The sequence below is a fragment of the Lagenorhynchus albirostris genome, chromosome 12 (genome assembly GCF_949774975.1).
Source record: "Lagenorhynchus albirostris chromosome 12, mLagAlb1.1, whole genome shotgun sequence".
In the NCBI taxonomy this organism is placed as follows: Eukaryota; Metazoa; Chordata; class Mammalia; order Artiodactyla; family Delphinidae; genus Lagenorhynchus; species Lagenorhynchus albirostris.
In genome coordinates, this window is record NC_083106.1 from 1795970 (window position 1) to 1810885 (window position 14916).

The 14916-nt window shown below is 47.4% G+C and overlaps 1 protein-coding gene across 10 annotated transcripts in view; it reads right to left on the bottom strand.

The window, feature by feature from the left end:
- Positions 1-14916, bottom strand: part of AFDN (afadin, adherens junction formation factor) — a 138535-nt gene that overhangs the window by 64707 nt on the left and 58912 nt on the right. For 9 of the 10 annotated variants that reach the window (XM_060168315.1, XM_060168317.1, XM_060168316.1 and 6 more), the window contains exons 7-10: positions 11689-11800; positions 10377-10544; positions 3375-3469; positions 1866-2128 (exon numbers count right to left, since the gene is read on the bottom strand). In XM_060168315.1, coding sequence (XP_060024298.1) covers positions 1866-2128; positions 3375-3469; positions 10377-10544; positions 11689-11800 — 638 coding nt within the window. The remainder of the gene's footprint in view (positions 1-1865; positions 2129-3374; positions 3470-10376; positions 10545-11688; positions 11801-14916) is intronic. The other variant, XM_060168312.1, reaches the window with a different exon arrangement.

Sequence of the window (14916 nt, forward strand, 5' to 3'; positions counted from 1 at the left end):
AAATAAATATGATACAAAACCTAGAAGTAAAGCCCAGTTGCAAATAAGAGGCAGTAATCGTAGGCACTGCTGATAGACGATACACACCACACCAGAAGAACCGCTCACACGGTAAGTTCTCTGGAGAAACTTCCGAGGAATAAGCGTGAGGCTATTAAGCAGGCGGGCTTTACCCTGTCCAGTTGTCTGGTTCTGAAAGGAAGAAATGGGGCGAAGGAAAGCTGCTAATTAACATGGAAACCCTTTCAGCAAGACCATCTGCTGAAGAGAAGAGCCAGTGGGAAGGTCACGACGAGAGACAGGAAATGGGGAGACGGCTGATAAACAAATACAACCTGAAGAAAGGAATTTAAACAACCTGGTCCTGCCAGACACAGTAGGGAAGGACAGGTTTATCGCGCGCCCAGTTTAAAGATGGAGACAGGGACCTTCCTGTGAAGAACAGACCCACGCCGGTTCTTTCGGGGACGAAGGGCTCGGTCACTTGCTGAACCCTGGCACTGGAAGGCGAGACGCTGGGACGTCAGATCCCCACACCCGCACGGCAGTCCCTACATCCACCCTGCTGACGCGACCATGCGCGAACCACAGAGCGTCCACCCGGGAGTGGTGTTACGTCTTATCTGCACCAACCGCGACTGCCCTTCACCCTTCTCCACCGCCAGGATTCAATGTGGACAGAGTGAGAAGAGAGGCCAAGACGTCCTCAACTGCCTGGCAGCAGCCGTCAGGGTAGAACTCCTAGTGCCGACAGTGAGCTAGCGAAGGGCCAGCACGAGGGAACGGGAACGATCCCCACGTGGCCCCAGGTGGAAGCTCTGCGCGGTTTCACGCAGGAAACCACGGCACAGGAACGAGGAGCGCCACCCCTGGGATGCTACGTCTGTGCTCTCAGCAGGGCCGGGGAGAAGCTACTGCCCCTGTCTTCCCAAGATCCACACCCTAGCAACCTGTAAGACGGGTAATAGTCACCGGGCAGTATATTCACGAACAAAATGTTATCAAAAAGGAAGTCCTATTCCCTTCCCCTCAGAGAAGTTTTCCCAGACGGTAAGGAGTTTCCTTTTCCAGCACCAGGCCCACGTTGCAAGTCCTCAGACAGGCACTAGGTGGAGCCAAATACCTTGAATTCCTTAACAAAGAACAACGTGCTTCACTACTAGTAACAGAGAAGGCACACCTCAACAAAAACACCTCGGTGATGTAAGGCTCATAACACACAACACCATAATTCAAATAAAGTGTTGTTTTAAAGTATCAGCTAGGGCTTCCCTGGCGGCGCAGTGGTTAAGAATCCACCTGCCGATGCAGGGGACACGAGTTCGAGCCCTGCCCTGGTCCAGGAAGATCCCACATGCCGCGGAGCAGCTAAGCCCACGCGCCACAACTCTTGAGCCTGCGCTCTAGAGCCCGCGAGCCGCAACTACGGAGCCCGCGCGCCATAACTACTGAAGCCCGCACACCTGGCGCCCATGCTCCTTAACAAGAGAAGCTACCGCAGTGAGAAGACCGCGCACCGCAACGAAGAGTAGCCCCCGCTCGCGGCGGCAACTAGAGAAAAGCCCGCGCGCAGCAACGAAGACCCAACGCAGCCAAAAATAAATAAATAAATTTATTTTAAAAAAAAGTACCAGGTAAAAAACAAAATTTAAAAGTAAAAACCAGCCACAACTTCCAATTTCAAGATGAAGTCAAGACCTTCTTTCTTCTTCTTCTTCTCTGAAACCAACCCAAATCAACAAGAACCTGAACCACAAACCACAGACTTTGAAAACACAATAAAACACATAACCTGTGGCGAATTCATTTCATTTTCAGCACGATCACAACACTCTGGAATTCTTAAAGTGACGGATGCTCCTTACCCAGGCCTCTGTCTGGGACCCTTCGCCATCAGGCCTCCATCCATGGATCTCTTGGGCAGAGCGTGGTCCTGGCTGGGGTCCACGAACTTAAACACATGGGACACCCCAAACTGCACCTTCATCCCGCTGTGCAGCATCGTCGTCTCCGAGATGCGCTGCCCGTCCACGTAGGTCTCGGCATCCATGCTTCTCGGCGTGACCGTGACCACTCCATCCATGTTTGTGAGGTCACAGTGATGGGGTTCAATTCCTGAACCAAACAACTAAAAAGAAAGGAAAATCAAAGGAACGTCCATCACCAACTACAGAGGATTTAAAGACTGAATTTTAAGACTGTAAGTCCCTCTTTTATGATAAATATAATCTAATAAACTCTGGATTTTTGGTGCTTTCAGGGAATTTCCCCTTAATTTATTAATTAAATAAACACTGTCAAAATAACGGAATATTTTCACCATCCAGCAGCTTGATTTAAGGGGTACCACAACTCTGCATTAAAAAGCATATGGGGGCTTCCCTGGTGGCTCGGTGGTTAAGAATCCGCCTGCCAGTGCAGGGGTCACGGGTTCGAGCCCTGGTCCAGGAAGATCCCACATGCCGTGGAGCAACTAAGCCCGAGAGCCACAACTACTGAGCCTGCGTTCTAGAGCCCACGAGTCACAACTACTGAGCCCATGTGCCACAACTACTGAGCCCGCGTGCCACAACTACTGAAGCCCATGCGCCTAGAGCCCGTGCTCCGCAACAAGAGAAGCTACTGCACTGAGAAGCCTGCGCACCACAACAAGGGTAGCCCCTGCTCACCGCAACTAGAGAAAAGCCCGCGCGCAGCAAAGAAGACCCAACGCAGCCAAAAATAAACAAACAAATTTATTAAAAAATAAAACGTGGTCATCTTGAATATTAGACAATTAATGGGTAAATCTACACAGATCATCAGGGCTACAAATCCCTGTTCACCTGTTTTACTGCTGTGCTGAGGACGGGGTTAGAACTGAAAATGACATTAGTAATCGGGCCCCTCATGCCACAACCGAGAAGTGAGAATACAGAGAAGGGACATCTGCCCACGCCCAAGCCCCAGGAAGCGAGCAGCCCTGCCCTTCCCAACGCACAGGCACGCTAAGCTCTCCTCTAATCCAGCCTGAGCACTGTGGTTCAGCTAACATTTTAACTATACTTCACTGAACGCCTCCTACTGCGTGTGTGACCCAGTGACAGGCACTTCCACGTACGTTGTCCCCCTTAATCTTGTAATCTTGAAACAACCTATAAAACCATCACCATCTTTTGGAGAAAAGCAACAGCCCTGGAGGTCTGGGGGGGGAGTGGGACAGACACTCACACTCTGCTCTGTTCACAATGAAGCAGAGAGAAGTGACCCAGAGCAAGCAAGCTGCTTCCATTACATACAAAGGCTTTCCCTCCCTTCCACTCACCCGCGGCGCGGCAGGCCCACACGCTGCCCTATGACCCACCGAAGCGGCAAAGCGGCAGCCGGACACGCACCTGGATGGAGCCGTCGTCGAACTTCTCTGTCCCAACCTCAGTGACACTCAGCTGAAGGCGGTAGAGCTTTGGCTTGTCTCTGGAGTCGGAACCATCTGCGACGAGAGAAGGACAGGGCTTTACTAGCCAAGTCGAATGTGCTCATCATGTTATTTGAAACAAACAAGCAAACAACAGGTTACCTTTGAAGCAACACTACTGTTCTCAATTCTCAGGATTTCTGTTCAAAGAACTCCCCAAATTTATATCATGCAACTTAAGTAACTGAATACACAAAATTCAAAGTAAGACATACGCACATCAGCTTCTGTTTAAAATATAATTCAAGGTACTAACACCGTCATTCATACCGACGTTTTCTTATCACAGGAAAAAATGTTTCCCCACCACACGGTCCTGGACTTGTGTCTGACTCTGAAGAAGACAGGGAGACGCTCCTTCCAGACCAGACCTCCTCACAGACCGCCAGGCACAGCGGAGCTACCGATGGAAGGAGTATGACCTCCCAGCTCACCCCGGACCTTCGGGGCCAGACCGACCCCAGAGATGAGGCCCCAGCGCGTGTCCCCACGTGATTCTGACGGCCACCCCTGGCAGGAAGCTCCAGTAAGAACTGCCGTGAAAAGTGCTCACCTCCACGGAGCGGAGCTGGGGTGAAGGACAAAAGGAGAGCCTGGGTTTTTTACTTCTGTGTCATTTCATACTTCCGGGAACTGCTGAGATGTTTCCCTTGCCTGCCATCACTTTGTCTGACGGGCTGGCTTTGGGGGACCACAAGAGCCGCGGCCCCTGCCCACTGACCCCCGGATGGGCTCCTCCTCTCCTCACCTGCCAACCCAACCCACCTAACACAGAGGGTCATTCTGATCTCAGCGCTATCGCACCGGGGGACACGGGCCTCGGCGCTCACGCGCCAGGACACGGTCCCAGGGCCGTGACGGCAGCAGCCTCGCTGTGCCCATGCTGTGCAGGCCCCGCTGCCCCAGAGCCTCAGCGACTTCAGAATCGCTCACCGAGCTGCAGTTAAGATCTCTAGTCCCCAGGATCAGGAGTGTAAACACTGCAGTGTACACAGAGTGCAGACTGCTAAAATCTTAGTGCAGTGTGGTCTCAACTCTCACAGACCGAAGACACCAGGAACATGGGTGTGCAAGCTGTTAGAATGGTTGCTCATTTGAGAGTGCACAAGATCACACGCTAACCACAGGTCTGCAGCGATCTCTGGGATCTGGGTGAAGGTAAGACGAGACTGAAGCAGCATTCGAGAGACACACGTCTCACAGGCCCTAAACGCCGGGCCCCGGGTCTGCGTCGCTCCACAGCTCATCCTCATCAGATCTGCTGGCAGCTGAAGCCTCGTTTAAACAACTTTATTTCAACTCCAAGCACTGATCCAAAACGGGGCCTCCGAGTCACGCGGGGCTTTCCCTGGACAGGACTCAGTTCCCTTCTAGACCTGCGGAGCCCAAATCCCTGAGGGATGCTTACCACTCTGCTGGCTGTAAACACCACAGGCAGCCTAAGGACGGTCCTTGTCAAGAAGCACCCTCTCCGGCACCCACCGCACCGTGAGCCACTTCGTCTCAAGCCCACTGGCCATGTCCGGTGAGGGTCTCTGCTTCCTCACCTCTCCCACCCGAGCTCCCAGGCGGCTAGGTCTTTAGAACAATCTCTCCACACCTGGTGCTCAGTGCAGCGTGCGCTCAATAAAGCGTTAACGTATTAACAGTGAAGAGTTACTAACTAAAAATGCGGAGAACAGAATAATGCGATACGGTCTCGCACAGAATTATACAAATGAATTATAAAGAAAGCAAAAGAAGCAAATAAGTGATCAAGAACAACTGTTTCCATCACAATGTTTAAAAAACAGAAGAACATGAAAAATATGTCTGTTTAGGGGTGAAAGAAAAATCCACATTCGCTTTCTTCTGAATTTTGAATGCTTCTGAAGGGTACCTTGTGAGCTAATAAATGGGTATCATATACTTTTCTGCATCAACATTTACATCCACAAATTTAGAAATATAAAAAGAAAGGGAGAGATACAAACGTTCTCAGTCTCTCCTTTCTCTGTGACAGAAATCTATCGACAGACGGATCAGAGATAAACCTTCCCAATCCCTTCTTTCTTTCTGCTTCACAGTAATAATAGAAAACAAAGATACCTTTACAGGTATATCCTGAATAACCTAAACGGTGGCCACTCACGTCGCAGATAAAGCAGAGCTCTGGGACCTCGGGCAGAACCCAGAAACGGAGGCGAGTAACGTTCACAATGTAACTGACAGCTTCTTGGAGATCCAAGGCCCCTCCTCAGTAAGAGCACAGTCACCTCACAGGCAGTAACAAACGTGTAAAACTGTGGCTTAAAACAAAACCCTTAAAATTTCATCCCCTTCCACAACAGGGATTCTACAAATGCTCTATTTCTGGCTTAAGTACCGGAGCACATCTCTCCTCAGTTGAGAGCTACAATGGATCCGCAGTGCCTCTGAAGGCGGAGATAAATCTTCCGAAGTAACCCTACCACACAGACGAGTGCTTCTTCCAGAGGCTTTAAATGCTTTTTAGAAATATTTCATACTTTTGCCTTAAAGATACGTACCACGTTCATATGGTGCAAAATTCAAAAGGCACAAAAAGGACCCGGTGAACCGCACCCTTCCCCACCCGGCCCCTGCCTAGTCCTGCCCCACCCAGAAGCAAATCTTCAGAGTCTATTTTGTGCGTATATAATTACACCTCCCGATACTCATGTTCTTCCTTCTCCTGGCTTGCACAAGCGTTAGAATACCATTTGGGGTTACCAAACGGAATATGCAACAACCAGTCAAATGTCCAACGTTTGGGACGCACTTAAAATAGATGACTCTGAGCAAAGCCTGAGAACGTTTTTCAGGACACTTCTGGCGTCACTGCACAGCATGTCTACACATCCAGGCCTGCTTCTGCCTCTGGGCAGCTGGGTGGACGACGGCCTGGGGCGTCTCTTGGCCGCCCGCTTGCAAACAGAGGGCGGGGGACTCACGCGTTTAAGGAGTGCTGACCAGCGCTTCCGTGTCCCAGGCGCCGCGCGGACGCCAGAGGTCTGCGGTGAGAAGGTAAGCTCATGTCCTGGCCCCCAGAGAGCTTCCGTTCGCTTACGTTTTAGCGAACCAGTACAACAGGGAAGAAACTGTTTTCGGTACATACCAGGTAAAAGAGGAAACGTATTTGTCTCTCTGTTTGCTCCATTCTTTTACAGTGTGAAAGTAACCAACACGTGAAAACATTAAGGAATCCTTTTCAGGAATAAAATAACAACAGAAACCTGTCTTAGACTCTACTTACGTATTATATCAAAATAGGTACTAAATATCCCTTGTTTCCATTTTTCTTTAAAAGAATAAAACACTAAAACTCCAAGTTTGGTTAATAGCCAATGAAAACCTGTATGATCAGTTTGGAGAAAATTCAACAAACTGATAAGATGCCGAAAGGCTGAGTCAACTTTATATACCAGAAAGTTTTGATTGTTACATCGACATGTAAAAAATGACACTTGAAATATAAAAACAGACAAAGGAAGTATTTCCATGTACTATTTAAGATGATAGATGCTAATGCACAAAATCTGAGAAACAAGTTCCAAGTAAGAAGGTCCAGCTGCGCCAACCAGAAATGATCTCAAGCAGGAGGGCAGGCCGAGGCCAAGGACACCCTAAACCTGCTCACGATGGCAGCGAGCGCCTCGCGAGAACGATACAGACACGAGCGGCACTAAGTGGGTGGCGGCCTCTTCCTTCTCAGCCTCCTGGCGTCACCGGACACGTGGCCCCGATCGGCGCTCCCTCCCCCACCCACCACCCCCATTTCTCCTTCTGTCCTCCTCCCCCACCCCCATCCGTACCTCCTCCCCCCCCCCGTGTCTCCCCCTCTTCCTCCTGGGGGCGCACAGGGTCGAAGGACAGGAAAACAGCTCTCTCCCTCCTTTAGTCCAAATTCCCACTTAAAACTTAGCCTGAACAAAGACACCGGACATTTCTGCAAAATAAGCTGCTATTAAATGAAATGAATCCTGGATACGGAAGAGTTAACTAGATAGAGGTAAAATGAAAGTACATTAAACTCTTAAGAAAAGTTATTTATATTAATTGAAAAGCCAACACATCCAGCATCTGGTCAGTTACCGCTGTTCTGCCCGCGAGGTTGTTAGTGCTCGAGATGAGACAGTAGCAGGAAGCGCGCCAGCCGTAGCAGGCAAAGCGACCGCTTCTCCCTGGGGCGCGCACACACGCGCGGGACCCGGGTGAAGGCAGCAGCGGCGGACAGAGGCCATGCAGACGCATGCAGGGGAGAGAAGGAGAGGGTGAGCTGCAGGGAGGCGACTGTCCGGGGGAAAGGCACGTCCCGCCCCAGCCCTGGGCTGGAGGACACGGCAGCCATGCTCCGCGCGGCGTGGGCACATTGCTGAGGGGGACACTGAGTTGACAGGGAGTCCCCGAGCAGCAGGGGAGCAGCTGTCTGTCCGTGACAGGGAGACCCACCCCACTCCTTCCCTGCGGAGCACAGCCCAACCCAGAGCAAGGGACGAAAACGACTTCTACCCCCGTCCCTCCAAAAGACAGTGGAAGCACCCGCCCACATCGCAAAAGCCTCCAAGGACACCTACAGGACCTCGGCCCAACCCCGAGGACACGTGCTTGGCTGACAACGTGTCCAGGGAAACAGTCGCTCGTAACAAGTCAGCATCCACGAACACAGGGAAACTAAGTCCATTTCACTCCGCGTGCTGACTGGGCTCGGTCAGCAGCGACACCTTAAGAAGACAGCGTGACCTGGTGAAGAGAACAGCTCTGGAGTGAGACAGACCCCGGCCGGCAACCGGGCCTTCCCCCATCCCCCCCACCGTCACCTGCTCACCTGCGAGTGCTGCGCGGAGCTGAACTTCAGGCGCCTGCGGAGCGCTGCAGCTCTCCAGCAGGCAGCCCAGGCGCTCGGGCGCGTCAGACTCACGGGGGCCCCGGCTGCCCAGCTATTCGGACCACGAGTCTCTCTGGAAGCCACCTGAGTCACCTGTGTACCTACCGCACGGCCTAAAGCAGCAGCTCGGTAAACGCTGGCTAAAGTGGCAGAGGGCCGTGAAGGAAGCCGTGTTCTAACAAGCATCTGATAGATGCTGTCGCCAGTACTGGGTAACCAGTAGGACACAGCTAGCGTTTATCTCGGATCCATCAGTTTCTTACACCGACAAAAAATTTCTCTCTGTTTTATTACCCGGGAGGCCGTAAGGAGGAAGCAAGCAGTCAGAACGCCAATTCCCACTAGAATCTACGTTCCCACGGCCAGGGGCTTAACGTGCTTTGCTGGTGTTCTCCTATCTCCAAGGTCCAGAACAGTGTCTGACACATAGTAAGCAGTCAGTTAAGTACTTGTCAAAGAAATAAATGGATGAATTCTCATCCTGTCTCTGCTGCCCACCAAGTCAACTTTCCACTATTCATTTGAAAATCATCCTACGTCAGGTGCTATTCATCAACTCTCTCTGGGTTAATACTCCTATTTTCAAAAATTTCAGTTTGGGAGAAAACAATCATTAGCTTCTAGCACGTAACGCAAAATCTTGAATGGCAGACCCAATGCCCAAAGATGATCCTAAAAACTTCTAAGTTCAAAAACAGATGGCTGTCTTCCAGTCGCCGTTCACTGCCTCGGACCACTGAGCACCAAACCCTCACCACTAATCATGTCTGCAAACCACTGTGAGAAAACCAAAGTTTCATGAACTTTTCAGCTGGAGAACTGAGAGGCAAGGCAACACTCACATCTTCCTCATAAACAGCTAATCAATTTAAAAAAACCTTCAAACATAATTAAGCATAAAAACCACTACCTGCAGCACACGGCCACGGACTACTAATTATGGAGTATCAGTCAAAACAACAGCATTTTCCCTGTACCAATATAACACAACCCAGTTGTGCCATGGAGACCCCTGGACCACAAGTGCCACATCTAATCATTAGTTATAATCTTGTAAACAAAAATAAATACTCAGGAATCAAAGAGAAAAACATAATTGCCGCCCAAGGAAACACAGATTATCTACATAACCAGTCTGTTTTTAGCTCACTTTTTCTATACTTACTTACTGAGCTCTATTTAAAAAGCAGTTCTGGGTGGGAGGGACAATACTCTGTTCTTCACAGCATTTTACAATAAAGGTCACATACCATCATTTTAACCAAATAAATAAGAAATGATACAGTTCAGCTGAACAGTAAACAAACGTGTCACACATATATTAAATATGCGTACAAATACGTACACTACATACGACGCGCGTGTATAAAACATTTCCTTAAGAATGTCAATGTATCTCTCTACCTGATGGCTAAGTCATAACAACAGCTTTAGCTTAAGAGAGGAGAGCTCAACAAACGAAATATTTAGAAGGCTAACGTGAACACAAACTTAGTCTATTATAATTTTAAAACTAAGCAAATGTCGCTCCTCTTACAGGTGGACTTCTTAGGTGTAATTAAATTTACAAATATTCTTTTGACACTGTTCATACATGAAGCAACAGTGTGATAAACACACACACACCTGCCTCCATGACGTCTGTCCTAAGAGGACTACATTTCAGCTTCTCATTTTTAGTAGTTAAGTATTTGACAGGGTTATTTTGGAAAAAAAATTTAAAAGGGAGTAAATCATTTAAACTTCTTAAATTCTCTATATTCACTAAAATTTTGTTTTTCAGTATTTATTTCTGTGCAGGTGAAGTTTATTTTTAATGCATATACATATTTTAATGCATATACATATAGATATACGTATCCTATAACCTTAATTAAGGGTTTTTGTTTTTTTTAATGAATACCATCTTATGATGGTTACTTTTTTAAATAAATGATCTTAAAAAGGTTGTCAGTCAAAAGAAAGACCAATTAAAATAACATTCATTAAAAAGAACAACATGTAAAGCTGAGAATGTACACTGGTAACACCTCTCACCTGGGCTCAGCTCTACGAGGTAGGGCAGTTTCTCCGGTGGGAGTGCAGCGCCGTAGCCAGACCCATCAACTCGCTCCTTCCCGTGCAGCGGCTTCCCATCCATGTGCTTCTGGCTTTTCTTTGGGATGTAGTCTGGTGGCCTCCTCTTCAGCTGAAAGACTAAAATCCCTAGAACAGTAACACTGTAAATTAGCAACCAGACTCAAGTGAGTGTAGACGGCCAGCTGACTGGCAATCAACTGTTCAAAGATTTATCAAGAAAATGTAATTTAATAACATCTCCCAGGGAATAATTAAGCAAAAGCTTTACCCAATTTACACTTTCCCTCAACAGAGGAAATGCTACTCTCTTGACATGTTCTTGAAAACTCTAGCAAGCAATTTCCAAAAATTATTTTAAATTAACCCCCTCCCAAGCACATCACATGCATGAAAGACAACACTCCAGTTTCAGAATAAATGAATGTTTCTATTGGTAAAGAACCCTATGATCAATAAATACACTCATACACACATGTAATAACACATGCGCACACAAATACACATACATTCTTAGTTAACCTGATCTTATTTAATTCAACTGAATTAACTCAGAATTCAAAGCAATCTGACTTTAATAAAGTTTAGCTTTATACTGTCGAGAAAAGGTACTAAGCAAGTGTATGTTTAAAACTCGCGGTCTACACTCAAATGTGACTGGCAGTCAGTTTTTATGTCTTTATTAATGCAAAGGCCCTCCACAGAGCGACAGGTAGCTTAAGATGTGTATCTGAAAGCAAGAAAACTCTATTTCATAAAAAACATACCTTTAAACCCTCACTGCTTTGACGTAATTAGGAGAAATCGTTTCGATAGTGAAAAGTCTGGATTCATTATATGAAATGACTAAATTACTAGACGGTATTTAGGGTTGAAGGCTATTTTCCCTATCACAACAAATCTGTCCAAACATCACCCGTCCATCTGGTCGGCAGGGAAAGGATCCCGCTGCTGACAGACACCCACCTCCCACGTCCTGACACGGGGCTGAAGTCCAGCTTCTTCAGGACACGGTACTCCTGCTGCCACAAAACGGTCTGTGCCAGGTCTCCCACTAGACCCACCAGCAGAGAGCGGCCCTCAGGATGCGGGGACCCCCTAGGAACCACCCAGCAAGTCCAAGAAGGGGGCAGAAACCTGCACAGCAAACAGCCCTCAAAAGACTGCCACGCGCACCTTCCTACACCTTCCAGTAAGTTAAACGACTAATATTTCAAGTCGGAGTGTAACGCATCACAGAGGTAAGTCTTGGACAAATAGGATTACTCTTCACCTCGGTCATTCGGCCACTCCCTGAAGATCTGTAGAGGACACTCGTCGTCATCAAGGATGATTTCTTCAGCAGCTTTCTCATCAGAATGCTGGGCCCCAGGAGGAAGCACCACCTGGGAGGGAAGAACAATGAGCTGTGACTACACCCAAAACGTGAATTAGCAGGTATGTAAAAGAAAGAATGTATTGTTTTTGAGGAAATAAAAAAGTCACTGTAGATAGCACTGAATTGGTCAAACACAATGAACAATTCTCAAAAACACTGACAGAAGTGACGGAAAATAGTTTCCAATTGAAAGCCTGGCCAGCCAGCCGGACCGTCTTCCTTCACCTGCTTCTCTGCGCTGCGCCCGGCTCCCCGGCCCATACTAGCCTGAGTCTGCTTTCTGACAAACTCTCTTTTGGAAAGACTGCACGCGACAGTCAACCTGTGCGTAGTGCCTTCGGGAAAGGGGACTGCAGGACCCAGCTTTCATAACCAAACGTTTTAGTGTGGAGTTTCATCTAACAGGTAACCTTTCAGGGTGTAACCATCACATAACCACACAAGAGATTAGCTTTCTTTTTCTTGTAGGAAATTCGTTTTTATGATTAAATTTTAATCAGATCATTTAGACGTATTACTGGGCCGTTCATTCAACAAATGCTTTAAGATACTGCATTCACCACACTCAAAAATCTGTAACACTGGGTTACTCTTTATTCTATGTTTTTACAGCAAACGACTTTTCTCAATCATTCGAGAAAACCCTCTGTAACACAGAGAACAGAACCAGCGGCCGCAGGGCTCTGTCTCCGACCCCCCGCTGACTTCTGCCCCACCGCTCGCACCAACCAAAACACGGTTACAGAAAACAGGAGAAGCCAGGCACTGGCACCTGAGAATTATTTTCAGCCTGGAGTTCCTGTAATAACGTCACCCTAACAGACCTCACTCCCAATTAGATCATCGTGTGCATAGACCAGATGGGTTAGACTTCCACAGAACTGTAAAACTCTGCTCCGCACTGCTGCAAATTACCCCAAAAAGACAAGTTTATTACAACACACCCTTATGCTAAAGTAACCAACCTTTCCTCACAGCGTCTTGTATTACATGTAGTACAGTGGGCTTGGCACACACACTGCTTCAGGACCTGACCCTCACTCATCTCTTTAAGTCGCAGTCTTTGTCACGTATCCTCATAGATCCAGTCACACAGAACTTCTCCGAATTCTCGACTGGGCCACGAAACCTCATGCTTCCACGATCCCTTGTGCCTCAAAGGCCCGTCCCCAGCTTTCGGGTCCAGCTAGCATGCCCTCTCACCTCCCAGCCCAAGTACAACTCCTCCAGGGAGCCTGCTCTGACCTCCGTTCTAATTTCGAGCTCCTTGCCTGCATTTCTTTCTCGGGCTCTCTGTCTCCCTGTACTGTCACCTCTTGAAGGCAGCTCTTATTCCTGCATCCCAGCACAGTGTCTAACAAATAAGAGGGACCTACATGTTTACTGACTAATTCACTGAATAGGTGTAACAGATGAATGAATGAATATGAAAGGGCTACATACTACATGATGGATGAGACGGCAAGGAGACAAAGGACTTCCATCTCAAGGCTAAAACAATAATCAACTCCTAATCTATCCTCCTGAAGCTTGCGAAAGAAAATGCGCAAGAACAGAGAGGAATAAAAACCAAAACTAGGCGACCCTCAAAAGAAATCATCAAGTGATCTCAAAAGGGACCGTCAGTAAAAGCCCAATAACTTCATGCCCTGGTTAAGGTGTTCTTTCACTTTCTGCTTTTCATCAGTAAAAACACGGCAGAAATTAAAGAAAGGAAAAAAATGTTATAAAGTTCACTACCACATATCCTATCAAATGCACCCTTATGGAACTGAGAATTATTTAATAGATTTATATACACTTAAAAGTTAACATTGCCCTGGCGAACGCTTGAGCAATCCCAAGTGTTCGGCAGTGGTAGCTAAGCTCCTGCCCTTGGGCTCACAGCCTGACAGGGACCCAGCTGGAGAAGGGTCAGCCCTCTGTTTAGCAATGCAGACCCTATTTATACCGCTGTCTTACTGGTTTTACCCTAAGAACACTTTTTACAGCAGTTATTAACCAAAACTATGAGGAACGTGTATCAAAATCTACCATTAATCCATGGACACAATCATTCTTTAGGTGTAAATATATTTTCCATACATACACTAATGCTTGCTCCATCCTGCTATTTCTCCCAAGCAGGAAAGCAACGAAGCCATCATGACAACAGGGTCCCCCTGTCTCAAACTCACCTGCAGGAGGAAAACGCCCAGCGTGGCCTGAATCTCAGGTTCTTTCCCTTTGGAGAGAATGCGTGATTATCCCGATGACCTATCCTCCCAACCTCGCCCTCCCAGCCCCTCCCTCCCCAAAGTAAGGCGGGTTTTCAGTCTCTTTCTAATAAGACCAAAAGAAAGAAAAGGCGCAGCAAAAAGCAAATACTCACGAGCATCCATCTACCTTCCTCCACCCCACAGTGAAATGAGCTCTGCTGTCCTTCCTTCTGATTCTACATAACACAGGCTCAACGCAAAAAACTCAAATACAGAAAAGCATAAGGAGGAGGGGAAAAAAATCTGTGAGACAATAAGTGTATTTTCCTGATCATGCTTTCTATAATTATGCTTTTTTTTTTTTTTTTTTTACATAGGAAGGTGCATGGCTTGATCACATGTAACATTTTGAAGTCTCCTGTTCCTCTCCCTCCCCTCATGTAGGTAGTTAAGCTGGTGTGTATTCTTCCTATGCATGTACCTTTCTTGGTGCGCACGTATACATACACACAGAATTTTGTTGTTTGGTTTTATTGTATGGTGACTGTTTTTCCAAAAATAGGGTATTGTATAAAATGTAAATACGTCTAAGTCAACTGGTATTGGTCTAACTCAAAATGTTTCATAATGACAAGGTATTCAAAGTATTCCTTAAGTGATGAGTATTTAGTTTACTGCTGTAACACACAACACGGGAAAAAAGTTTTTACAGAAATACACTCAGGAATTTACTATTTGTTTATTTTGACGTTAAAACTAATATTTACCACCGTACTTCTAAAGAATATTTTCCAGCTCAGACATCACCTCCACTCTGAAACAGGTGCCGCAGAGGACGGCTACACAGCGACCCCCAGACGCTCCTTCCCCGTCGCTGGGGACTCCCTTCTGCTGTGCTAGAGCCCGTTCTGCGACACCCTGTTTT